Source organism: Macrotis lagotis, chromosome 3, assembly GCF_037893015.1.
Source record: "Macrotis lagotis isolate mMagLag1 chromosome 3, bilby.v1.9.chrom.fasta, whole genome shotgun sequence".
NCBI lineage: Eukaryota > Metazoa > Chordata > Mammalia > Peramelemorphia > Peramelidae > Macrotis > Macrotis lagotis.
Window position 1 is genome coordinate 228781903 of NC_133660.1, and position 26933 is coordinate 228808835.

Genomic DNA, 26933 nt, shown 5'->3' on the forward strand with positions numbered 1-26933 from the left:
AGTGAGGGAACTGAGGTCATGGGAGGGGGAAGAAAAGAAAAAAGAAGTCTAGACCAGAACACATCTGGGGATGTGTCATAATCATGTTTATGGGGTACATTACAAAATCATAATTATTCAGCCTCAACTGGAACGGTACTGCAGCAGTTCTTTTATTCCTTCTTAATTGATTCCTTTTCCCAATTCCCAGTGAAGCTCAATCTTCTGGCTTCCCATATCTATTCAACCTGTTCCTCCTCCAGCTGAGGACCATGCTTCTTCTTTTACTGAGAAAATTGAGGCTGTTTGAGGTTAGCTTGCTCATCTGCAGCTCTCTTTATTTCAACAACAAAACACCCCTTGACATTATTTCCCACTCTCTACTTCTTTTTTGTGACTCGGACGGAAAGGTAGCCTTTCTTGTCAAGGTAGTGTGATCACTACCATCCTCTTCACATGATTACAACCTCAATGACCTCCTATCTTTCTCTAATATTTAACTTCTCCCTATCTACTGGTTTGGTCTTTACTGCTTTCAAACTGCCCAAGTCGGCTATGACTTATTAAACCTTCACTAGCCTGTATTTTAAACCCTTTGCAGTTAGACTTATGACCTAGTTATCTCTCATAAGTTACCATTGTATTCTTACTGTCCAAATGGAAGAACTTGTCTTAGTCCTTATCTTCCTCTACCAGTTTGCTACATTTGACAATGTTGACCATTCTCTTCCTGGATCCCTTATTCTTTTCTTCTTCTTCTTCTTCTTCTTCTTCTTCTTCTTCTTCTTCTTTTTTAATAAAGTAGGAAACGTTATTATAATAAAGGGTAGGCCCCTCTGGCAGAGAGACATTGTCTTTCAAAGCAGAGTATTTAAGAACAAGTAGGTTTGGCAAACTGCTACTCTCTTTCTACTTATAGCCCTCTCCTTGGCTCCTTTATACAGGTTCTGCCCCCACTAGCTACTCTAGGTTCTGTTCCACGTGATTTCTTGCTCTTGTGTCTGTCTCTTTCTTTTTCTTCTTCTGTTATACTGCTCACACGGGTTTAACCACCTTTTCTATGTCCAAATAACTCCCAAGTTTATATGGACAGCAGCCAGTTTCTGTCTCTCTTTTGAACCTCAGTCCTTTGTCACCAAGTGTCTCTTGGTCATTTCAGGCTGGATCTCCTAGACACATCTCAAACTCAGTAGTAACAAAACAACTTAGGCATCTCTTCCCCAAACCCTTCCTTCTCACAGACTTCTGGTTTTGTTCAAGACATTCCATTCTTGTAGTCTCTTGGTTTGAATTTTGATATCATCTTGGAATCCTCCTTCCATTCACACATCTAAGCAGTTGTCAGGTCTTGCCATTTCCTCCACAGTATCTTAAATCCAATCCCTTCTCTCTCCTCACATAATCCTCACCTCAGTGTAATCAGTCAACAAGCCCTTAGGAAGAAGCATTTACCTGCCAGGCCTTGTGCTTCAGATTAAAGTACAAAGAATGAAACAATATGTGCTCCTGAGGAACTTCTGTTCTACTGAGGAAAATACCTTCCTGAGGGGAGGGAGACACCAAGGAAGGGCAAAGAGCAAGGAAGTGTGAGAGAGCCTTGGGTGCAGATCAGAAGGTTTGGATGGTGTGAATGTACTTGTTGATCTACTTTCAGTAAAGACTGGTTTGTTTAATAGCAAACCTGAAAAGCCTTATTTAGCCAATCAGCAAATTCTTATGGAATTTCAGTTTTACTGAAAAAATTTTGATAGAATTTCATTGCTGGGAAAAATAGGAAAGCAAATGTTCCTAAATGATTTTGTAGCAACCATTCCTTCTGTATAGAGCATCAATCATCAATCAGTTTTATTATGGAGGAACATGAAGGAACCTGGTGGAGTTGAACTTTTTTATTATATTTTAATTTTTGTAGTTTTTTTTTCCCAGGATGGGTCTTTAGCTCTATCTGTTCCCAAACTTGTGGTCTCTTTTTCAACCAAGTAGCTTTTATGAAGTGCCTGCTGTGTGCCAGGTGCTTTCCTGAACACTGAGTGCAAAGAAATACACAATCTTTGCTTTCAAGAAGCTCATGGACTCATGGGGAAGACAACATGCAAACAGGTTATAGACTTGATAAGCTGTGGTGTCTCTAGGGAGATTTTGGAGGACCTGGTCCCAACCTCCAATCAGGCCAGAGGGGAAAGAGGATAGATAATCTCATCTCTCATGCATTATGGGTAATTATAAACTGTAAAGGTGGTCCTAGTAACTTCTTCAAAATGGTTTTCTTTAAATTTCCTGTGTGGTAGGTATCTGAAATAATGCATAAAGCTTTGGAGTGTATTTGTGGTCCCTTACCATCATTTTGGTTTTGTCAGGTTCATTCATAAGTTTCAGAGCTGTGACTGAACAAAAGTCTAGTCTTCCCTGATGTTTTAGACAGTGAAGCTTTGCCAACTTAATTAGTAACTTTGAAAATAGATCTAACTTTATTTCTGTTTTAATTTTTCAGGTGGGTTTGCTTTTGTATATGAAGCTCAAGATCTTGGAAGTGGTAAAGATTATGCTTTAAAGGTAAAAGTGATTTGTAAAATTAAACATTAAATTGAAAACTTTTGGAATATTTACAATATTTACAATTTTTTCCTCAAATGAAAGATATTGGTGATAAGGAAAATACTTGATATTTCTGTCTTCCCTTCTTTGTCATGTGTCACACTTGAATTTCTCCCTTTTTTTTGTGATTTCCAGGATAGCCTCTGAAAGCTAATCACTTTTCTATTTTTTTTGTTTGCTTTTTTTTGTTTTTAGTTTTTGCAAGGGTTAAGTGGCTTGCCCAAGGCCACACAGCTAGGTAATTATTAAGTGTCTGAGGCTGGATTTGAACTCAGGTATTCCTGACTCCAGGGCCAGTGCTCTATCTATTGTACCACCTAGCTGCCCCAGCTAATCACTTTTAAAGCATACTTGAAGCAGGTGTGTCATGGGTGTTATGGGGAAAGATCTTTGACCAGCTTACTCACTGGTTATTGAAACCAGGCTTCATGTTCTTTCCTTTTTTTGATTTTTAACTCTAAAAGAAAATTTATAATTCCTCACAGATTTTTGTTCTTCTAAAAGGTTTCAAAAGACATAGGGCAGGAGAGTGGAAAGAGTCTGTGCCTAGAAGCTGCGAAGCTAGCTCAATTTTTAGCCTTAATTGTTTTGTGATTTGGGGTGGGTCACTCCCACTTTCTGAGCTGTAGTTTCCCTAAATGTAAGAAGAAAAAGTTGTATCTCTAAGATACTCCTAGTTTTAGCCTTAGGGTTTCTTGATATGTTATATACCACCCAAGCATTTTCTACTTTGGGAGGAGCTGCTTCTTTGTTGGAGATCTGTATATTTTATGAATAACTGCATAAGGGAACCAACCTATTTTGTAATTTTTGTTTGGGCATTTGCAATTTAAATGATGTTCTTGTTCTTCAGTCACATCTGACTATACTTGATCTCATTTTGGGTATTCTTGACAGAGTTACTGGAGGGGTTTGTGGTTTTCTTCTCTAACTTATTTTGCGGATAAGGAAACTGAGGCAAACAAGGTGATGTTAGGAAGATTTCTTTCAGTTCTAATCTGGCCCCTGACTACTAGCTGTGGTATCTGGGATGAGTCATTTAACTGTTTGCCTCAGTTTCCTCATTTGTAAAATGTGCTGGAGAATGAAATGACAAACTGCTTCAGTATCTGCCAAGAAAATCCCAAATGGGGTCATGAAATGTTGGACATGACTAAAAAAAGACTAAACAATAAAAAATTTAAATGTAGTCACTGTTGGTTTTGGTCCTTGTCCGGTAGCATTCTAGTGAATACTTTAAGAGGTTCCTCTCTGTCTTCTCCTCCTCCACCCCTGCCACCCTTTGTCTTCTGCTTTCTTAGTTTTCCATCATCAGTAAAGGTTTGTTTTCAAATATCTGTTTGTTTCTAATTAGAACAAAAAGCCTATACTTTAAAAAGACTTAAGTCTTTTTTCTTAAGGTAAATTGCATTTATTCCTTAAGATATTTATATGTACTTATAATTTAAGCATGTTACCCTTCAGAGATGAAATATTAATTTTTAATCTATTCCTTTTTGTATTATTTTATGCTACAGAGGCTGCTGTCCAATGAAGAGGAAAAGAACAAAGCAATTATTCAAGAGGTTTGTTTTATGGTATCCTTTTTCTGAAGACTTTGAATATAGAATCACTTTATATTTTAAGAGTCACAAAATGACAATTAATAGACCAGAACAGGCCTGCTTTTCATCGGGTAGCCGACTTAAAACAGACATGCCAGGGGCGGCTAGGTGGCGCAGTGGGATAGAGCACTGGCCCTGGAGTCAGGAGTACCTGGGTTCAAATCCGGCCTTAGACACTTAATAATTACCTAGCTGTGTGGTCTTGGGCAAGCCACTTAGCCCCATTTGCTTTGCAAAAACATTAAAAAAAAAAGAATTTCTTTCCCCTTGAGACTTCGATTCATATTGAAATAGTTTGCAGCATCATAAAGAGAGTCATTTTGTATGCTGATGTTTATATCTTACTACTAGGCAGATGTCAGATTCTGGCTCTTGGCAACCCTTTTGAATATTATATATTTGCCAATGAAAACTGGGGAGTAAGTATCTTGTCTTCTCATCTTTCTCAGGATTAGGTACCAAGTAGCCCCTGACTGCCCCTGACCTGATGCTAGAGATCTGAGTCTGAAAGGTTTGGTTGCTTTCTCTTGGGAGAAACATTGATCCTTGAAGAAGCAGCATTATGTGGGAGCTGTAGGAGACTGGCTCTCTGGGGAACTTCTGGAAGAATATTGTCTTTGGGTAGAGAGTTAGGTAAGGGGCAGCTCCCCCAGGAGACCATGTATGCCACTCTCATGTTTCTCTCATTCAAAGTTAGTTGCTATGTTGTATGCTGCTCTGGCTGCTGTGCTTGCTTGCCATTGCTTAGCTTATCTGCTATATTTTGTGGATTTTCTTATTTGCTAAATAATTATCACTGCTCTTTCCTCCAAAGCAGTGCTGAAAGCCTCTCATTTTCATGAAGTCTTAGCTAAGTAGATGAGGTATTGTTTTCTTTTTGTGTCTAGTGCTGAGCACAGTGTATTACACAGCAGTAGGGGGAAAAATGTAGCATAGTGGAAAAAGCCCTGACTTTGGAATCAAGGAACTGAATTCCTATCCTGTCTCTCCCACTTATCTTTGTGACCTCAATTTTCCTCTTCTGTAAAATGAGAGGGTTGAACTAGATCACTCCAAGGATTCAGTGGCTCTAAATCTATGATCCCATGATTCTCTTTTTCAGTTGAAATTTTATTTTTCCAGTTATATACAATAGTAGTTTTTCAACACTTATCCATTTGCAAATTTATGAGTTCCACATTTTTCTACCACCCTCCCTTCCCTCCCCTCCTCCCCCCCCAGGTGGCAAACAGTCTAATAAAAGCTGTGCATATGCAATAATGTTTAACATATTTCCAATTAGTCATGAAAAGAGGAATTAGAACTAAGGAGAAAGAAGAAAACTGTGGGAAAGAAAGGAAAAATGTCAAAGAAGTTTTAAAAAGTGAACATAGTATGCTTTGCTCTGCATTCAGAATCCATATTGGCATTGTCCATAGCAAGTCTTTTAGTGACCCTATGATTCTATGTTGCCAAGTAAGTGTGTCCATTTGGAAGAGTGGACAGTTTGGACATTTTCACACCCAACCTCAGTTTCTGCCTCTAAAAAATGAGGCAGTTGAATTTGTTTCTTACACCCCTACATCCAATCCTCATTCTCTGGGCAAGTATTTGTTAAGCACCTATTTTATGTTGAGCCATTTACCTTGGACTCTGAAAGAGGCATAAAATTTAGATACGACACAGACCCTGTTTGCATGGAGTTTACAGGAGTAGTCATAGTTGATCATAGCATCCAATAAGCAATGTGATGTGAGGCCCAAAGGAGGAAGAAGAGAACACTATTTATTTGGGCAAAAGATTAAGGCATTTGGTCTAAGCTTTGTGTAATTTTGTATATTGTCTTGACTTTGGATTAAACTGTTGTGTTGGTGGGCAGTACTTCTCTTCTTTCTAATATCCTTACTCATTCTTTGGGGTCTGCTACATTGTATACTACTTTAGCCCCAACAATAGTTAATGGAATAGTAATTTTAGTTGAAGATGATGACTGACCACAGATGTTTGAGTACTCATCTTTTTCCTTTCTCTTTTAACCTCTACCCTTCTATGTCCTGGCTCTTCATTTGCTGCTTGCTTTTCCCCACTTTTCTCTTTCTGTTAAAATTGTAAAATACTAATACTCATGGTTACATCTATATTGAAGTATGTTTTTGTTTAAAAGCTTCTTATTGGACTGTTGTATAGATTATTTGAGATGAATACTGTTTGCTCTTTAACAAATTGACTTCAGAAGAAACTTTCTGGACATCCTAATATTGTCCAGTTCTGCTCAGCTGCATCAATAGGAAAAGAAGAATCTGATACTGGACAAGCTGAGTTTCTTCTGCTCACTGAACTCTGCAGAGGTAAGAATTTCCTTTGTGGTATCTATGTTTGTGATATTTTTATTTTATTTTATTTTTTGCAGTTGTAAAATACACGTGGACATTTTCAATGCCCACCCTCTCCTCTTACAGAATACTTAAGTAGGAAAAGGCAACTTTGGTTTGAACCTAGATTCCCATTTTCTACTGGAAAATACTTCTTTGTTGGTCTGCAGTTATTATAGAATGTGTATGGAAACATGGTTCTCTCCAGAGTTAGTATGCTTGCTTCTACCATAACAGCCACAGAGACAAGTCTCTCTTCCGACTGAGGTTCTTTTATCTTGGTTTCTTAGTGCTCATTTTCTGCTTTTTGTGAAATATTTCTAAAATAAAATTTTAAACATTAATTAAATGTTTATTGAGCAGTGTCTAGGCAATACAATTGCTCATTAGGTGCTCTGGGATTGCAGATGAGATGTATACCCATAAAACCTATGAGGTATTGTGTTAAGGTCTGGCTATATCGAGCTCATGGACTGCATTGCAGAGGTAAAACAAATAAGTGTGAAGTCTGGGGCTTGTCGAGCCATTAGCACTATCCTAGCATGCCAGATGTCAATCTTTGATGATTTGTCCCTGAGGAATGTGATTTATCAGGGTGGGGTGGACCAGAATTGTGAATGCTTATAAAGTTCTGTTTGCGTGTGAGAGTTTAGACTTGTTCTCTTTCTGTAAGACTTAAATGTGGACAAAAGTGTATGTGTTTGGGGTGGGGGTGGTGGTACTGGAAGTAGATAGAAGAAGGGAGACCCAGGAGGGACCAGAAAGAACTCTGTTTGAAACTTTTTCTTCCTTCTATATTTCTCCATCTCTGTCCATTGTCCATCATTTTCATTCACTAATCCTTCAGAAATCTTCCTCAAACACAAATAACTAAATTTAGTAGATAGATCATAGAATCATAGATCTAGAGGGCCTCTGGTCCCAGCAGGATGTGTTTTGGCTACCTTTTCACCCTATGCCTCATCTTTTTGTCCCATTGCATTTTTTTTAAAAATTCTCTGGAAAGCATCTTTTATGCCTATTTTATACTTGATTCTGAATCACTTTAATAAATATTAAGCAGTTACTATGTGCAAAACATTTTTTTTCGGGGAATTTTTACTTAGATAAGAACTTACTAGGAGATTTTTTTTTAATTTTCTAGAATATCTAGGAAAAAAATATATGTGAAAGAGTTCTATAACCTTGGTATATATACTTGTATCATATCTAAATTTTTAAAATAAGAGGTCATCAATTTATAATACATTTTATAGAATTGCCATATAATTTTTATTTATAAAACAGTTATATATGAGAAGCAGATTGTTATAATTTGTCCACTTTTGTTATCCTTACCTATAATGAAGATACAGAATGCATGTTAGTATTGGAAAAGATATTTTGAATTAATTAGAAAAACAATTATGAAGATAAAACAATTCTTAAATTTTATAAAAAAATCAGAAAATGAAGAGTTTTCAACTTTTTCATGGTTAATCCTCTTAATATAGGGAGTTTGTGGAATTTCCTACTTAGAAGTAGTATTTAAACACCAGATAATCCATCTTTGAGTAGGAACCTCCCTATAGTATTACTGAAGACCTACCTGATTAGTCTTGTTTGAAGTTAGTTTTTCCATTTATTTAATGACATGCTAAAGGCTTTTCTGCATATAGTGAAAACTGTTCTCACATTTCCAAGTAGACACATTTTGAATGTGAACTGTCCACACACAGATATTTTCCTATGCCCACTCCAGATGTCACAAATGCCTTTTTCAGGCTATTCTTATTTTTCATCTTTGTTTTGAAATGTATCCCCTTCCTCTACCCTGATCCAGTAACTATCCAGTGAGGTAAAAAAATATTTCAGTAAAACTAATTAGTATACATCATATGAATTTGGCTGTGTATGTAGTATTCCACTTCCATATCCTTTAATTGTGCAAAGAAGGGGGAGGGAGATGCATTTCCCTTTACTTTCTTCTTTCTTCTTTCAGCTCAAGCTTTTTGGTCATTATAATAACTACATTCAGATTCATTTTGGGAGGGAATTTTTTCCTTTTACAAATGTCTTTTAAATTGTGAACCTTTCTCTACATTTTGTGTCTTTTTTCCTAATATATTTTCCACTGTATTTTATTTTTGCTGTTTTTAACTATTCTTGAGAATATTTCCTTTTAACTCTTTGTAAAATCTCATCATTCTGCTTATCCTTAAAGTTAGAGGGCCCTTGGATTTCAACTTATCATGCTCCAAGAAGGGAAGGGACTCTTATGATTACATGGCTGGTTAGTACTAGATCCAAATTCCTTCCAGCTAGTGGACTGTTTTGAGGGAGGTAGCTAGAGCATCTACAATTCAAACTCTGATCATGGCAAAGAAAAACAAACTCCAGCATATTTGGGATCAGCTTTCTGTGCTAATAGTAGGAATCTTTGACAGGAATTTTCTTAAGTCATATGCAACCAATGTAATTTGGTAAGATGTGATAGATTATGTTATATATATTATATTTTTCAATTTCTGAAGAATTGATTTACAGCAGTGCTTCGTAAAAAGAACTGATTATATTCATTTCCATCCAGCCTCTGTGGCTCTGACTTCTTTTCTCCTAGAATTGTTTTCAGGCAGTTTTAATTGACCCTTTTTCATTCAGGAGTAGATGTATTAGAAGATTGTATTAGGGTCAGTTAATTTCTTGGGCTGTTTGTGTGTGTGTGTGTGTGTGTGTATATATATGTCTTTATAATTAACAGTTGTCAGGAGAGTTATTTTATGGGCAACATAATATGTTCAACCTTCTGGTAAGCCTGAGATGCATTATAAATTGGAAATGTCTGAGAACTCCTGAATCACAACAGTTCTCTAGAAAATTTGCTTATGTATTAGATGCCATTATGTGATTCTCATTCTCCTAAGGGGCACAAATGCCTCCTTTAGGGGTTCTATGCTATCTAGTCTCATTGTTAGATGTAGAATCCTGTTCAGAATAGTGTCATTATGCACGTTATCTACATTTTTTTATTATTTCTTTTAATGTTTATGCAGTTACTGAACACTTAAAACAAATCCATAGTTCTGTTCTATGCATTTGAATTCTGTCTCCTTTGAAGGTCACTGGAGCTGCCATAAATCCAAGGGGAAAGCGTTTATCCCTTTGTTCGCCTATAAATGTTGGTGCTATCTGAACCCAGTTATTTCACTGCTTTCCCCAATTAGACAGCTTAGATTTTGGTTTTTCGTTGCCCTCTTTTGTGAATATCTTAAAGGAGATTAAAATAATGTTTTGTTTTTTTCCCCAATCTTATCTATGGAAATAGATTTAATATTTTTTTATTCAGTATATTTTTAGCATATTTAGTATATTTTTTTATTTATTTAATGCAGTGGGATTAAATAAGTGGCTTGCCCAAGGTCACATGGCTAGGTAATTATTAAGTGTCTGAGGCTGGATTTGAACTCAGGTACACCTGACTCCCAAGGCCAGTGTTCTATCCACTGCGCCACCTAGCTGCCCCATTTAGTATTATTATTTTTTTTTTAGATTTTTTCAAGGCAATGGGGTTAAGTGGCTTGCCCAAGGCCACATGGCTAGGTAATTATTAAGTGTCTGAGGTTGGATTTGAACCCAGGTACTCCTGACTCCAAGGTTGGTGCTCTATCCACTGCGCCACCTAGCCACCCCAATTTAGTATTTTTTAAAGAAAGATTTTATTTATTTTGAGGTTTTACAATCCCCCCCCCCCCCATTCTTGCTTCCCTCACCCCACCCCCACAGAAGACAGTCTGTTAATCTTTACATTGTTTCCATGGTATACATTGATCAGTTAAATGTGATGAGAGAGTAATCATATCCTTAAGGAAGAAAAATAAAGTATGAGAGATCTCAAAATTACATAATAAGATAATGGTTTTTTTCTAAATTGAAGGTAATAGTCTTTGGTCTTTTTTCGAACTCTACAATTCTTTCTCTGGATCCAGATGATATTCTCCATCGCAGATATCCCAAAATTGTGTCTGATTGTTGCACTGATGGAATGAGTGAGTCCATCAAGGTTGATCATCAGCCCCATGTTGCTTTTAGGATGTACAATGTTTCTCTGGTTCTGCTCACTGCGCTCAGCTATTTAGTATTTAAAATTTTTTTTCTTTTGACTTTTTATCATTTTTAATTTAAAATATATCCCTCATTCCGATGGGCCATCCCTGAGTTTATCATTTTGTAGGATTGTTCACCTTTTTTGTAAAGCCAAATGTTTGTGCATCTTCCTCATTCTTGTTCCTTTATATGCTTATGTTTTCTTTCCTAGCCCATAAGAGTAATTTTTTGCAGTTGGAGGAAGAAATAGGAAAACTGAAAGCCATCAGTAATCTACAAACTGATTAATCAGTGCTTTACAATGCAAAATAATATGCCATGGTTCTATACCTGTATCCCAAAGAAATTGGGTGGGCTTCATGATTGGGGAGAAGAGATCCAGAACTAAGATTTATGCTTTCTTTATAGCTACATTATCCTGTAATGTGATAAAGTAGTTCACAAAATATTTTATGTTGTTAAACTTTGTCCAGAATTCATAGCCCCAGGAACTTGAAAGTGCCCTGTCTGGGATGATTCTTGCTCTTTGGAAAGGGTCCAAGGCACTAAGCTATAAATAAAAGCTCAAAACTTTGAATACGTTTTGAATAACTGGGTAATTGAGTTATATTGATTCATTAAATATGGTATAGCATAATAATTTACAAGAATAAATCCATGTCACTGTGGTTTGTCTACTGGAACAGTGCTTTTCTTGAGATATCAGTCTAAATGGTACTGATTAGGGATGACCCAAGGATGCAATGCATAGGTTTTTTTTTTTTTTTTAGCTTTTTACAAGGCAAACAGGGTTAAGTGGCTTGCCCAAGGCCACACAGCTAGGTAATTATTAAGTGTCTGAGACCGGATTTGAACCCAGGTACTCCTAACTCCAGGGCTGGTGCTTTATCTACTATACCACCTAGCTGCCCTCGGACCATAGTTAATGTAGAAAAAGGTTTTGTCTTTTTTTCCTTGGCTCACCTATGGCTCAACTCCCAATTTAGTAGCAGCCTTAAAATTAGTTCAGTTTTTGCGATTGAGGAAAATGCCCACTTTATGTCCATTTTTGTTCACTTGATCTTTTGAGGTCATGGAATAATTACAAGTCATACTACTAAAAATACTGTATTTTTGTTGTTAATTTTCTAATATGCCTGTTAAAAACAATAGGATCATAGGTTTCAGATTTAGAAGGGACCTTGGGGGCCATTTAGTCCAACCTTATTTTATGAATAGGGAGCCTGAGGTCAAGAAATGTTAAATGACCTTCCAAGGTTATTATTTTTTAATGACAAAACAATGGAGTCAAATGACTTGTCCAAGGTCATACAGCTAGATAAATTATTACATGTCTGAGTCCAGATTTGAACTCAGGGCTCCCTGATTCCAGGTCCACCTGATTCCAGGGCCAGTACTCTGTGCCTCCTAGCTGTCCCTATGACCTTCCAAGGTTACACAGAACCATCAGAGGATGGGTTTGGACCATTAGAGCATGATGGCATGTGAATTTATGGAACAGAGGACAAGCATTGTACATCTGAAATCTGATCCTTTGACTTAAAAGGCCTATAGAGTTCTTTCCTTCTATTAGTTGTTTCTGTTGTATATGACTTGTTGTGACCTCATTTAGGATCTTCTTGGCAAAGATTCTGGAGTGATTTGTCATTTCATTTTCCAGTTCATTTTGGCAGATGAGGAAACCGAGACAGATAATGTTAATTGACTTGTCCATGCATACACAGCTAGTTGAAGTTACAAAGAAGAGTCTTACTGACTTCAGGCCTGGCATCATGTCTACTCTGCCACCTAGCAGCCTCCTTGGTGCCAATAATCACAACTCACAATTCATTTTTATAATGCCCTTTCTTATAACTCTGTGAACTTGGTCCTTTGGAGGTACTAAGCTTTCCCTTACAATTATTAGCCCTTATAAATGATACTAGAACTACAGTCCTGTGCCTACCTTCCCAGTATGCTGTGCTGCTTCTGTATCTGAGTGTTTAAGCTTAGGTATTTAGCTACATATCTGTGCCTGATTTTCATAGTGAAATGCTTATTTTTCTGGAAATTGAACCCATCCATTGCTTCCCATTCAAATGATGGGTACTCTTGTTCAGGACCTAATTGCTTCATACCCGAATATTTCAGTAGCTTCCTCTGGCATCTCCATGTCTCAAGTCTTTGCTAATTTCCTTTTCCTTTTTGTGAGGTCACTGGTGGAGCAGTGGCCAGTGTGCTGGGCTGGGAATCAGGAACTCCAGGTCAGTTCAGGCTCTGTTCCCTTTGGGTCTCTTACAGCCTCCCCTCCATCTGCACATTCACTGCCTCCCTGAGCCATATGCTAAAGGACAGCCTTTGTTTGGTATCGAAGACCCTTCATATCTTGGTTAAAGCTGTTTTTGCAGGCTTATTGCTTATTTCTTCCTAAGCTGACCTGTCCATTTTGGTGTTCTTCAGACTTGACATTCCATCTCCTATTTCCATTTCTTGGCATAAACTGTCCTCTGTGACTGGAACAAACTCTTTTTGCCTTTGTGCCTTAGAATTCTTAATGTTCTTCAAAATTCAACTCAACTAATCCTTTCAACATGAGATCTTTCCTGATGACCTGAGCTGTGTCTCCCTTTCCATCCCATCACCTTTTATTATATATGTTATGTCTGTTTATTTAGATGTAAATATGTCTTCCTCAGGACAATATAAGTTTCTGTAAGGCAGAGATTGTCACATATTTCTTTTTATATCCTTGTTTAATTGTTAATTGTTTAGTTCTACTAAAGGCAGATTGAAGGACTAATTAAAGATCTCTCTTGAACTGTGTCCATCACTGTCTCATCTCTTCCTATCAACTGACCTTTCTGACCACTAAATTTAAAAAATAGCCTTTTTAAAACCAGTCACATCATTGAAAATGTGTAGAGAGAGAGACATATATAAAAATGAACTTAGACATTTAACTGTTACTCTCTTAGAGGGTATGAGGGGAGGGAGAAGGAAGAGGAAATGCAGTATTAGCATTATTCTAGATCCTCTTTAAAAATGAACTGTAGTTTTTTTAAATCAGTCTAGAAAATAGGCTTTCTTAGAATGCTAGTCATTTTGATTGCTGACATGACTAGAAGCAGTAGCATGTTTGCTTACACAATACTTTCATAGAGTAGGGAATAATAGTTGTCTAAAATGCTGACCTTGAAGACTAGCAGCAGTAGCATTTTTGGTTACAAAATGCTTTTCATCTATGTTATCTTGGATGCTTTTCACATTGAGCCTTGTAAGTTGTATGAGTTGTATTTTCTTAATTTTATAGATAATAGCTTAAGATTCAGTGCAATAAAATAACTTAATTATAACTTACAAGTAGGAAGTGGTTTTGCTGGGAGTCAGATTTGGGCCTTGTTGACTTTTCTCTTTCTACTAGTCAGCATGGTGCTGTTGTCTCAGCTAGGGTTATAAATTGAACTTCTGGAACTAGCTGTGTTATATATTTTGTATCCTTCCAAAGGGCTGAACTTAGTTGAACTTAAACATTGCAGGTGCTCAAAGAAGTTGCTTTTTATTTACCTAGCTCTTTTTCTCTGAGAAGCAATACTGACTTTTTGCTGTCATAAGTACTCATGGGAGATCATTTTTAGCATTCTGGAACTCCTTTAAGAAAGAAGAAGCAGTTTTAGCCAGTTTGATTATAGAGGTTTTGTAGTTCACTAATAGATTCCTTTCTTAATGAACTTTATACTTGACATATTGTATCCTAACCTTGTTGAAATTGAAACCCAGAATAGAACTGAAAAAGATAAGCTAGTTCTGCTGCCACATTTGTAGATAAGGAAGGTGAAACTGAGAGATTGTGACTTGTTTATGATTGTACACTGAGCTATAGGGTGTTGATCTAATGCATTTCTTTTTTTCTTTTTTGGTTTTTATGGGACAGTGGGGTTAAGTGACTTATCCAAGGTTACACAGTTAGCATCAAGTGTTTGAGTCTGGATTTGAACTCAGGTCCTCCTAACTCCAGGATTTGCGCTCCATCTTCTGTGCCACCTGAAGCTAGGTGAGGTTGTGACTTGCAGGACCTAGTTCTAATGTAGCTTATGTAGATACATTTTAGTTAGATTAGTATCAATAAGTTGTTACAGCATATAGTTGAGTTACCTTTAAAAAATATTCTGAGGTAATGTCTACCCCTCTGCATATTCTGTGTGGTTCTATCACTTGCTTAGTTTGTTCTCTATGCATTTTTCCTTTTGTCTCTGTAAATACTCATAAGCTTTAAGACTCAGCTTAAATACTACTTCCACTGATTCTTACAAGTATTATTGTTTCTTCCTATCATGTATCTTATTTATGGATAATGTTGTATTGGTGTGAATATGAGAGTGTGTGTGTGTGTGTGTGTGTGTGTGTGTGTGTGTGTGTAGCCATACTCTCCTACACTAGATTGTGAGCTCTATGAGGGCAGGGACCACATCTTATTAAAACTTTGTATTACTCCCAGGGCTTAGCATTGATATTACTTACAAAGAGGTATTTAAATAAATATTGAAGTTGTTTGGGTAGAGCTGTTGGGACTGTAAAATAGAAAGGGAGCCAATAAATTATAGCAGGCATTTTCATTTTCTAGAAAACAATTATGGGATTCCCGTTTGCATAGTGATGTAAATTAAATTGACTGTTTTTTGTAATAGGGCAACTGGTGGAATTTTTAAAGAAAGTTGAATCCAAGGGCCCTCTCTCCTGTGACACGGTTTTGAAGATATTTTATCAGACATGCAGAGCAGTACAACATATGCATAAACAGAAGCCCCCTATAATCCATCGGGATCTCAAGGTACATGCAGCATTTTAAAATCAGAGATGCTAAAGATTGTTATTAAGGGAGATTATTATTTCTCTATGGATTTTTGAAATAAAGTTAAATATTTCTAGTGGTACTTTATTCATATTCAAGGTATTGGAGAATGAAGGATTACACAGAAATAAATTTGCCACATAACAAGCTTATTCTTTGAAATTCTGAAATTAATTTGGTTTTTAACCATTTTTAATATGGTTCTAAAGAATATTACATGTGTTCTGATTTCATTCTTCAATGACTCTTTTGAATGTAATGTAAACTTTTTTTTGATTATTCTGGGTCAAAATTTATAAACTTTTTGTTTTTGCAATAGCAAGGCAGTAAATCCTTTCTTTGGCTTATGAGCAGCATAGAACTATTTGTATCTTGAGTTAAATGGTCCTGTCCTACAAGGGGCACAGTGGATAGAGTACTGGCCTTGGAGTCAGAGGAAGAGAGTTCAAATTCATCTTCAGACACTTACTAGCATGTAATCTTGGGCAAATCATACAACCCTGATTACCTGCATCCAGGGCCATATCCAGTTATCCTGATTTTCATATCTGATCACTGGACCCAGGGGCTTCTGGAGGAGAAAGTGAGACTGGTGACTTAGCACAGCCCTCCTCACTCAAATCCAATTCATGTGCTTGTCATGGCATCACCTCCCTGATGGCATGGTCTTCAAGAATGAAGGACAAGCATCCTGCCTTACATCTATAGTTCCTTGAGCTGATCTGAATCCCAGTACAGCCACTTCCTAGTTGTAAGTTACAATGATGTTACTTTATTGCACTGAATCTTGGATGAAGAACCTCTTGTCATATGGGTCACATTCCACTTGTAATCGAAGAGAACTGCTTATTGCCCTGCTAAGTGACCTGCTTTGCCCACAGTCCCAGTCAAAAGGGAAAGGGAAGGAACTCAAACCCTCACTTCTCAGTTCAACCTGACTCTGTAAGCCCTTGGGAGGAGGGCTCTTTTGAGTCTCTGTATTTCTATTCCCAGTTCCCAGGACAGTGACTAGGATATGGAGAGCACTTAACAAATACTTGTTGAGGGGCGGCTAGGTGGTGCAGTGGATAATGCACCAGCCCTGGAGTCAGGAGTACCTGGGTTCAAATCAGGTCTCAGACACTTAATAATTACCTAGCTGTGTGGCCTTGGGCAAGCTACTTAACCCCATTTGCCTTGCAAAAACTTAAGAACAAAACAAAACAAAAAAAAACCAAATGCTTGTTGATTGATGGGATTGTTGATCAGTCATGCCTGCTCTACTCTTTAGTTTCCTGTCTGATCTTTGAGCTGCTATTTGTTTTCTTTGAAACTCTTTCCCATCTGCTTTCTTCCTGGTGGAGCAGGCAGGTCTCTGCCAAAGCAGAGAGATGGACTGAAGGTCTGCCTACTTAGGGTCCTGTGATTTCTTTGGACTTCTCTCCCTCTCTTTTTCTTGCTGGGATTCCAGCTTCTCTGTCTGCCTTCCTTTGTACTGGTATGCTTTCTTTTTTTGTTTTTTACTGTTTTAGAACCAAGGAATCTTACCATTCCTCATCAATATCACTTTGCTCTGGATCATTTCAAAACTCCAAGGCATTTGAACTGCTCCAATTATCTCTGCTAAAACTTTATTCTTCTTAATCACCTTTTTACCAGCAAGCACTCATTCTCCATTTCTCAATTTTGTTTTTTTTAAAATGAGTATTCAGGTCCTCAGTTGCTTTAAGACAGTTCTATAAAGAAATGCTCTATTTTAGAATGGGAAATTGGGAGAGTCTTCTGTTTAGTGAAAAATTTTAACAACTTGCCTATAAAGACCATTTTGGAGATACTATCACCTGTTTGGTTGGTAGTGAGGGATACTAGGGGGCAGGACTACTGTATACACCATGAAAGGAATCTGGAAGCAGGCTGATGTTTGCCTTTGTGAAGACCTGTATTCTCTTCTAGATCCTCCGAGATTGTGTCTTTAAATAGGCCTGGGGTGTGCAAAATGTGACCAAGTTTTTCCTCTGTTTTTATATTTCTACATTTGAAAACATTTTTGTTGTGAGGAAGGTACAAAATGCTTTACATTTAGTATTATACATTTTAGCTAGAATCTGACATGTGTTTGCATACTTTAATTTTTTTGTGTTCCTCTCCAAAGTTCATGATAGATGTGACTGCTGGCTAAGTGGACAGCAGTAAAATAGTCACTTCCAAAATAATTTTGGTGACTGACTTTTCATCTTAAGCTAGCTTTTTAACCTTTTTTAAATGGAATAGAAAGCATTTGAGGAAGAGCCATGTGGAAGGGATTTTAGATGAATTTTACAGAATTATATTTCACATTCCTCTAAATTTGTATAGTGATCAGATGTGGCTATCTCCTAGATCACCTAAGATCCTTGTAGAACATTGGGTTTCCTCCTCTACCTCTGGGGATTTTCTAACCAGATGCTTAGATGAAGTCATATCTTTGTTCCAGTTTTCTCCTGGCAAGGAGTTTTTCTTTTGTCTTCCCTTCCCTTATAGTGTAATATCAGATCTGCCCTTCTTTTCCCTCTTTCCTCGCTCAGCATAGAGAAGCTCTCAGATTATTTAGGTTCGTTCCCCCTTTGCTTGGGAGGAGGGGTCTCCTTCCTTCCTGTTGCTCCCTGGTTTCTTAGTCTATCATCTTGTTTTCCACTGGGGGGGGGGGAGAGAGAGAGGAGAGAGTTTTTTTGAGGGGGGGCATAATCTAAAAATTGGGAAGGAAGCAACTCTTGTTTTAGGGAGAGGGAAGTTTTTAGTGTCATCATAAAAAGTTGCTCTAGATTATCTGTTTTCAAAATCTAAGGCCCATTTGACATTTGGATCGATTTTTTTTTGTTCCTCTTGGGTAAAAGAAATGAAATTTAATTAAATTCTAGCATTCCAACTTATTGTCTTCCCCTCCTCCCCCGACTCTTTTCTCTGTTATGACATGGTTTCATGTCCCATCTTATAGCTTCACAGCTATAGTTGTGTTGTGGGTGGCCAGGCTTCTCCCTTGTACACTTTGAGGCAGCAGAGCTGGTTCAACGTCAGATCAGATTTTCTGTCAGTGACTTTCCAAATTTTTCTCTAAATGGTAGCTATTAGTTTGTGCTCTTCTTGGTCAACAAATTGATCTAAAGTAGGACTCTCTGAGGGGATTGAGGCAAATGTGGCTTCACAGATAGCAGCATTATAGCATGATTTACATTTTTTCAGTTATTTATGTTCCAATTTCATAAGAACTTAAGATATTTATAAAAATTTACAGGTTGAAAATATGCTGATTAGTAACCAAGGAACAATTAAACTGTGTGATTTTGGCAGTGCTACAACCATGTCACATTATCCTGATTACAACTGGACCGCTCAGAAGAGAGCAATGGTTGAAGAAGAGGTAAGAAATTTTAATTGCATGTTAAAAAATTATTTGTGACAGTTTTTTATTGTTTTAGTTGCCCATTTCACTCCAACAGTGACTTAAACAATTTCATATAGAATTAACCCAAATATGACTATAAAATTAAAGGACTGCCTTTTTAATGACTCTAACAGATGATTGTAAATGTCTAGAAAGGATATGTGATCATAGAGAGCGAATTCATTAAGAATAGGTCACACCAGACTAAAAATTATTTCTTGTTTTGATGGTGTTATTAAACTGGTAGATAATGAGAGCTGAAGATACGGTTTACCTGATTTTTAGCATTCTTTCAGACTATTAAAATTAGATGAATTTGGAACCAGTTGACTGAATAGTAGTTGTTCATTATATGATATTTGTGTAGGAGAAAGACTAGCACATTGTCTCTGTGACCTGTGCTGGGCTTGATACTGTTAAACATTTTTATCAGTGGTATAGATAAAAGCCTAGGAGGCTTACCTAATAGATTTGTAGATGACTCAAAGCTAAGAGGGATAACATGTTGGATGACAGAACCAAAGTTAAGAACCAAAAAGATCATGACAGGTTAGAACATTAACCTGAAGTGAATAAAATAAGTTGATTTCAAAAAATTGACTTTGAAGTACAAGAATGGGAGGAAGTATGACTGGAAAACAATTTGATTAAGATTTGGATGTTTCTTTGAGCAATAGGGGCAGTATGAGGCAGTATGAGACAGTAGTGTAAGAGAACAAAAGGTAATTTGAGTTCCTTAAGAGAAGCAGCCAGCCCAGAAATAAGGACAGAAAGGCAATGGAGTCCCAGAGGGACTCGGAATGAAATAGGCTGCCATGCACCTCCACATGGAGAGACAATGGATTCAGTGCAGACTTTGGGACATGCCCAATGTGGGAATCCGTTTTGCTTGACTAAACAGGTTTGTATCAAGTTTTTTTGCTTTTGTTTTTTCCTGGGAGGGGGGTAGGGGGAGGAGGTAGAGATAGCTGGGAGAGAATTTAGTCCTGAAAATAAAATAAAATTGAGTGTATTCTTTTTGAAAACATTCTAAACTCAAGACAGAAATCGTGCTTCAGAATGCAATAAAACTTTTAAGATGGGATTTACAGGAAAAATAAGGGTTTCCAGATATGAATTGTGAAGATTCAACAGAAAGTATTAACAGATAGTTTTAGACTCCATCTGATTACTTAAAGGTCTAAAGAAGAATGATTGTGTGACTCCATTTTTTTTTAGTTTTTTTTTTTTCCAAGGCAAATGGGGCTAAGTAGCTTGCCGAAGGCCACACAGCTAGGTAATTATTAAGTGTCTGAGACCAGATTTGAACCCAGGTACTCCTGACTCCAGGGTTGGTGCTTTATCCACTGTGCCACCTAGCTGCCCTGACTCCATATTTTTAATAGCTAAAACTTATTCTCATTGCACTTCTCCTCCTGCCTGCCCACTTACTTTTTCTGATCATACATATCTTTGATAATGTCATTTGTAGCACCTGTTATGTACCAGTCATCATTTATAATATACTACAGTTGGCTTATGTCTACCATGTAGCTTATTACCCTTTGAATTCTTTGTAATTATCTTTTTTCTCTCTGATCATGGGATACCATAATTTTCTTGAGAAATTAAAAAATATTTTTATGCTAGTTATATGCAAAAGTTTTTTAACATTCATTTTTAAAAATTTTGAGTTCCACATATGAAATTTTTGAATTTCACATCCTCTCCTTTTCCCCATCCTACTCCCCTAGACCCATTGAGAAGCCAAATAGTTATTAAAGGTTGTACATGCACAGTCATACAAAACATATTTCCATATTAGTCATGTTGAGAAAGAAACCCAAAGAAAAATAGGAAAGGTTTTTTCAAAAAAGCATGCTTTGGTTAACATTCAGACTTTATCAGTTCTTTCTCTAGAGGTCGGTAGCATTTTTCTTCATGAATCCTTTGAAATTGGATCCTTGTATTTCCTAGCTAACGCTATCTTTCTTAATATCTTCTTTCTGTTATTTATCTTCATTTTATCTTTTCTATATCTTGTTTGTGCATTATTGTTTGCATGTTGTATCTCTAGTTAAATTGTGATTTTTTTTTTTGAGAGCAGCCAGGGTTTTTTTTCTTTGTGTTTTTTTAACCTTTCTTTGGCTCTGAAGTATTTGGCACAGTGCCTACATATAGGTGGAGTTCAATAATTTATTTGTTCATTTATTGATTACCTCAGCTATTGATTTCATAGTGATAATGTTGTTTTATAATAGTAGAATCTTAGATCAATGAGTGGTTTTATATTATTGCAAGGCCCGCACATTGTAAATGCAGTCTAGCTTGAACTCTTCCAAATGCCTGTGTTTCTCCTTATTTTACTGATTTGTGACTCTTGTACTAATAGTTACCTGAATTAGGAAATTGATAAATTTATAAAGGACTCCCTTCATCTACTGTATAAAATCTGAAAGGCTTTAACTACTCTAGATCCTCTACCATTTGCTTTGGACCAGTTTTCAATTTTCTGGGTTATGATTACATAAAATTTTCTTTATTTTCTAGAACTAAAAGAGGATATATGGCCTCACAGGTGGTAGTTAAGAATGAAGTCTGTTTCCTTTTTTGGGGGGGGGTGCTATTAATGTGTCATCTAATTGGATTAGCATTGCTTGTGGCTGTTTTTTCTGTTACTTGACATCTAGAACTGTACCATTGTTGGAGAGATCTGAGATAGGTAACTTAACATATAAGGTGTACATGTAATATGAATAAATTTTACCTACTAAAACTACCATTATTATTGAAGGCTTTATTTTGTCTTATTCATTTAAAATTTCAAGACTACTGAACAAAAGAACAAGCAGGTATTATATTCTCAGTCAGTGCAATGATATGGCCACATGTCATAAACTACAAACCATATAAAATTGACATTTAAAAAAAAGTTTAAATATACTTTAAATATATTATTAGATCCCTACAACATTCTTGGAAGGGTAATTAGTATAATCTTTAATACATAGTGCTTTTTTTTAAGTTTTTGAAAGGCAACAGGGTTAAGTGGCTTGCCCAAGGCCACATACCTAGGTAATTATTAAGTGTCAGAGGTCAGATTTGAACTTGGGTACTCCTGACTCCAGGGCCGGTGTTCTACCCACTGCACCACCTAGCTGCCCCATACATAGTGCTTTTAGATAAAGAAACAGGCTCTGAGAACTTAACTGACCCAGAAAGCCATATTTGTTTGAAAGTTTTTGAAGGCCTCTAGGTGATGTACTGGATAGAGTGTTGGGCCTGGAGTCAGGAAGACTTGAGTTCAAAGGCATATGCTATTTTTATGACACTGGCAAGTCACCTGACCCTGTTTGCCTCAGTTTCCTCATCTGTAATATTGATTGGAGAACGAAATGGCAAACCATTCCAGCATCTTTGCCAAGAAAACCTCAAATGAGGTTATAAGACAGACAAGACTGAAACAATTCAACTACAAAAATTTGAAGACAAGTTTTTTCTTACGAATTTTAAAGTAGAACATCATTGCTTTAAAATTTTTCTTCATAGATTGTATGCAACCTGAATCTTTTTTCCATTTTGAGGGACTTTAAAGTTACTAAGGTTTTGTTATACTTGTTAGTAATTTAACAAGTGTTAATTTTAATTTATTTTAATTGAGAGTTTGAAATGAATTGCCAAAAATGCACTTTTTGACTTGCTTCTAAATTTCATTTGTTATCTTTTCCCTCAAATACCAGTGGTTTATTTAAAAAAATTTTTTTTAAATTTATTTAATGCAGTGGGGTTAAGTGACTTGTCCAAGGTCACCCAGCTAGGCAATTATTAAGTGTCTGAGGCTGGATTTGAACTCAGGGGTCTTCCTGACTCCAGGACTGGAGCTCTATCCACTATGCCACCTAAATGCCCCACAGTGGTTTATTTTTAAAACATTTCTTGTTAATAATGTAAAGCCCAGATTTGGTCATTGAAGAGGGGGTCCTCTACTCCTACTTTGAGAGTTTGGCAATTGCCTGTTTTCTCTTGCCCTCTCTTCCAGTAAAGACCTTGAAGCATAATAAAGGGAGTGCTGGTTTTGGAGGTAGGAGCCACATTCCAGGCTGAGCTCAGACACTTGTTAGTTTTGTGATGCTAGGCCAAGTATTGCAACTCTGGAACTCAGATTCTTTATTTGTAAAATGATGATGATGTCAACACTGACTTCTTGTTAAGAGAGCTAGTGATATAAAACGTCAGCTATGATCATTATTGAGGTCAGTGTGTCTTTGGATCAAAGAATGAGCTCATTTCTAAGTATAAGGAGTGTTACAAATTGTCAATATATATATATATATTCACTAAATTCCTTAGTAGCCATAAGTATTTAAGTTAACTTTATGGGGCAAAACTATATGTTGATCTCCTTTGATTTAAAAAAAATTAGGATTTAATACAGCAGACACACTGAGAGAGAAATAATTGTGATTTGTGAAAGGATTCTTTACTCTGGAAGAGGATTTGCTAGAGAATTCCTTTAATCAGGAAGCTATCTCAATGTACTTATAGCACTGTAGGCCTGAGGTTCATAGATGCAAATTCAAACAAAATAATGCTTGAGTGTTTATACATTTAGTTTTAGTGTTTATTTTTATTATAAACTTAGGTGAAATAAAATGAATTATTGTAAAGATTGATGACCCTGTAGTGAAAATTAAAGTCCAACCCTTAAAATGAATAAAGAAAGATCTGGGTTAATTGAAAAAAATTAGAAATTTCTTAGGCTAAGATTCTGTTACTGTGTTAGGGTCATTTTTTAAGAAATTAAGATGTTATTTGAGTAATCTTACCTTTGGAGAATGAAATGTTTGAATTTGTCCATAGATCACAAGGAATACAACACCGATGTACAGGACACCAGAAATAATAGACTTATACTCAAATTTTCCAATTGGTGAAAAGCAAGATATCTGGGTAAGAACTGCTATTTCTTCATATGAAAGGGTGTTTAGAAGGTAGCACTGGAATTGTTTTGATGTTTGTGTTGCCATAATATTTGAAATATTATAAAGCAGCTATTTGTTTTCCTGTTTCCATGTGACTACACAAATGAGGATGTGATTTGGATTTGTATCCCAAAGTCCTGCTGCTCTGCTTTTATCTTTAGGATCTGCTATCTCTGATTGGTAGGAGATCCATCAACTGATTATGACCAAGGCACAGTGCTGGGGCTGGGACATATATGTCAGCACCATCAGACCCTTAAGGATCATTGCACATCATAAGTTTTGAACACTATAATGTTCTACAAATCATAATTTGGATACCATGAGATTTTTAGGACCAACAACAGAAATGGAATTTGACCTTATTTTTGGTTTCTGTGTAACATAGTATATACACACATACACACTCTCATTGAATGCTGAATTTTAATGAAAAAATAATTTGCAAATGAAGTTTCCATAGCATTCTTCCAGTTAACTAAATCAAGACAAGGAGTTCTAACAATTCTTTTCATCATTTTGCACATGTCTGGGTGGATTCTAGTTCTATTCCTTAAAAATTGTCTTTATCGTTTATTGTTAAGGCTTTTGGTTGCAATTAGCATCTATGACAAGGGCCTCTGCCAGCTTGAGGACTTGACTGAGCTTTTCAGTGAAAATATTCTTTTCACAGATGCTTCTTTTGGAATACATTCTTACTGAGGTCAGACCTAGGTTAGTTTGGCTCTAAACTCAGTTTTATATATACGACAGCTTGTGGAATAGAGACTTGTTATCCAGTGTTCCCATGACAGCCTCTCTTATCATGTAGAAATGACTTTATGATTTTGGCTTTGAGAATCATGATCATGGTAAATTTTCCAAGGCCATAGTCATGTACCTTAAAATACAGAAGCACAGGAAAGTCATTCTTACGTTTTAGGAGTAACTTATCATCAGCATCTCTCTATTCCCATCTATGTTATGAACAAAAGGTAGTCTTCAAGCAGAAAATGTTCAGATGTTGCATCAAGTTCAGTTACCCTCAACTTTGGAAGTTAGGGATCCTTAAATAGAAAAGAAAATGGAGTCCCCATAATTTGCCTGCTATTTGTTAATGCTGAAAGACACTAGGGTGTAGTGGAAATAGCTCTTGGCCTGGAGTGACAGAGCCTGAGATTTGAATTTTAGCTCTGACATTATCTCTTTGGGAAATCAGATAGGTACTCAAACTTGACAGGCTGAGACTTTTAAATAGTTCAATTAGGAAATTTCCCAACTAGTACTTTAGTAGGCACATTAGATTTAGCTTTATAATTATATTTGACCCTAATTCAAAAGGAAAGTATTTTATTGAATTGTGATTACCACCTACAAAGATTACCTGAAAGAAATGGGTGATGATAGATAACATATGCTAGAGCAATTTATGCAGTCAGAAAAAAATATGGTGAATTAGTGATTCACATCCTTTTTTCTAGACTGTTATTTGAATAGGCCTAGTTTACTAACTGTACTTTAGCTTCTGTGCACTAGTGATCTTCTCTCTGTTTCCCCCAATTTTTGAATAGGCCTTGGGCTGTATCCTATACCTGTTGTGCTTCAGGCAACATCCTTTTGAAGATGGAGCAAAACTTCGGATAGTTAATGGAAAATACTCAATTCCACCAAATGACACAAGATACACAGTTTTTCATGATCTCATTCGTAAGTTGAAAGTCTGAATTTGCAATAGATAGCTTTTAAACAGTTGGGAGGGACTCCAGTGAAAGGGCATTTGTCAGGTTGGTTAAAGCTTTATGGGCATTGTTTGGAAGTCACAAGTTTTCTGAAGCTGTGGTCCAAGGAGTTGGGAACCTTTGTTATCCCAGGAACACGGACTTTTTTTTGTACTTTTTGGCATAAAAAGGGTTGTGAGATGAAGGAAGTAGTAGAAGAAATAGCTACAGGTCAGGCAGTAAGGTTATAGGAGAGCACAGAATGGCTACTTTGAACCTTTCTGGTATCAATTTCAAATGAAAAATCCATAGAACTATAGTGGGTGACTAATAGTTCTAACAATGAGTATAGTAGCTCATTTCAGCCCTCTCCTGGGTGTGTCAGATTGCTCCCTCATGATTTCATAGTGTGGGTGAAACCCTTAAGACCAGAACCATTCCTTAAAGGATGAGAAAGGTTTCAATAGATGAAGACTGGGGAGGGAGTAGGCAGAGCAGGACATGGATAAACAGTGTAAATGTTCAACCCCGTGACATAACAGAATGACCTTGTGAATATTTGAGTAGTTGGGTTGGGCTGGAGTATAGATTGTAAGTAGAGTATTAGACTTTTAACCCTGGAAACAAGCAAAAAAATGATCTTTTACAGTATCCTTGCCTTATAATCCTCTACTTAAAAACCTCCAGTGATGAGAAACTCTCCAAAAGTAGTTTGTTCTACTGATGAATAGCTACAATTGTTAATCATTTATTTTTTGATTGGGCTGAAATTTGCCTAACTCCAGACCCTATTCTTTTCCCTTTCATTGTATCTTGAGACCCTATGGGACCTAGTAGAGTGTATTTTATCCATCTTCCCCAAGTACTTTTAAGTACTTGAAAGTTCTTCTAAAGTACTCCTAAAGACTCATAAAGTCTTTTATTTTTCAGCATAAACATTTCCGTTTCCTGAACCTGTTACTCTGTTTCTCATTCTGACTTTGTCCTTTGGACACACTTTAGTTTCCCAGTACTCTTTCTTTTTTTTTTTAAGGTGTTTTTTTTTGCAAAGTATTGGGGTTAAGTTGCTTGCCCAAGGCCACACTGCTAGGTAATTATTAAGTGTCTGAGGCCAGATTTGAACTCAGGTACTACTGACTCCAGGGCCAGTGCTCTACCCACTGTGCTACCCACTACGCTACCTAGCTGCCCTGTCAGTACTCTTAAATAGTCATTGAGAAATGATAGAGATGCAGTTTAACCCAAAATTCATTAAAAGTATCCAATACTTAAAATAGCTAGTTGAAGAATTCATTCCCATATTATGTGGGGGCCTTAAAAACAGAAAGACAGAGAAATGTCAACATTAAGATTCAAATTGTCACTTTTAAAGGGTATATAGAGGAAAATTTCTTTTAGTTGTATAATTGAAATCTGTGCAGAAGGCCACAAATGC

The 26933-nt window shown here is 36.6% G+C and overlaps 1 protein-coding gene across 3 annotated transcripts in view; it reads left to right on the forward strand.

The window, feature by feature from the left end:
* The window catches only part of GAK (cyclin G associated kinase), a 145853-nt gene that overhangs the window by 19671 nt on the left and 99249 nt on the right, over nt 1–26933 (forward strand). For all 3 annotated transcript variants that reach the window (XM_074230101.1, XM_074230100.1, XM_074230102.1), the window contains exons 2-8: nt 2471–2532; nt 4092–4151; nt 6391–6505; nt 15277–15419; nt 18691–18816; nt 23680–23769; nt 25352–25487. In XM_074230101.1, coding sequence (XP_074086202.1) covers nt 2471–2532; nt 4092–4151; nt 6391–6505; nt 15277–15419; nt 18691–18816; nt 23680–23769; nt 25352–25487 — 732 coding nt within the window. The remainder of the gene's footprint in view (nt 1–2470; nt 2533–4091; nt 4152–6390; nt 6506–15276; nt 15420–18690; nt 18817–23679; nt 23770–25351; nt 25488–26933) is intronic.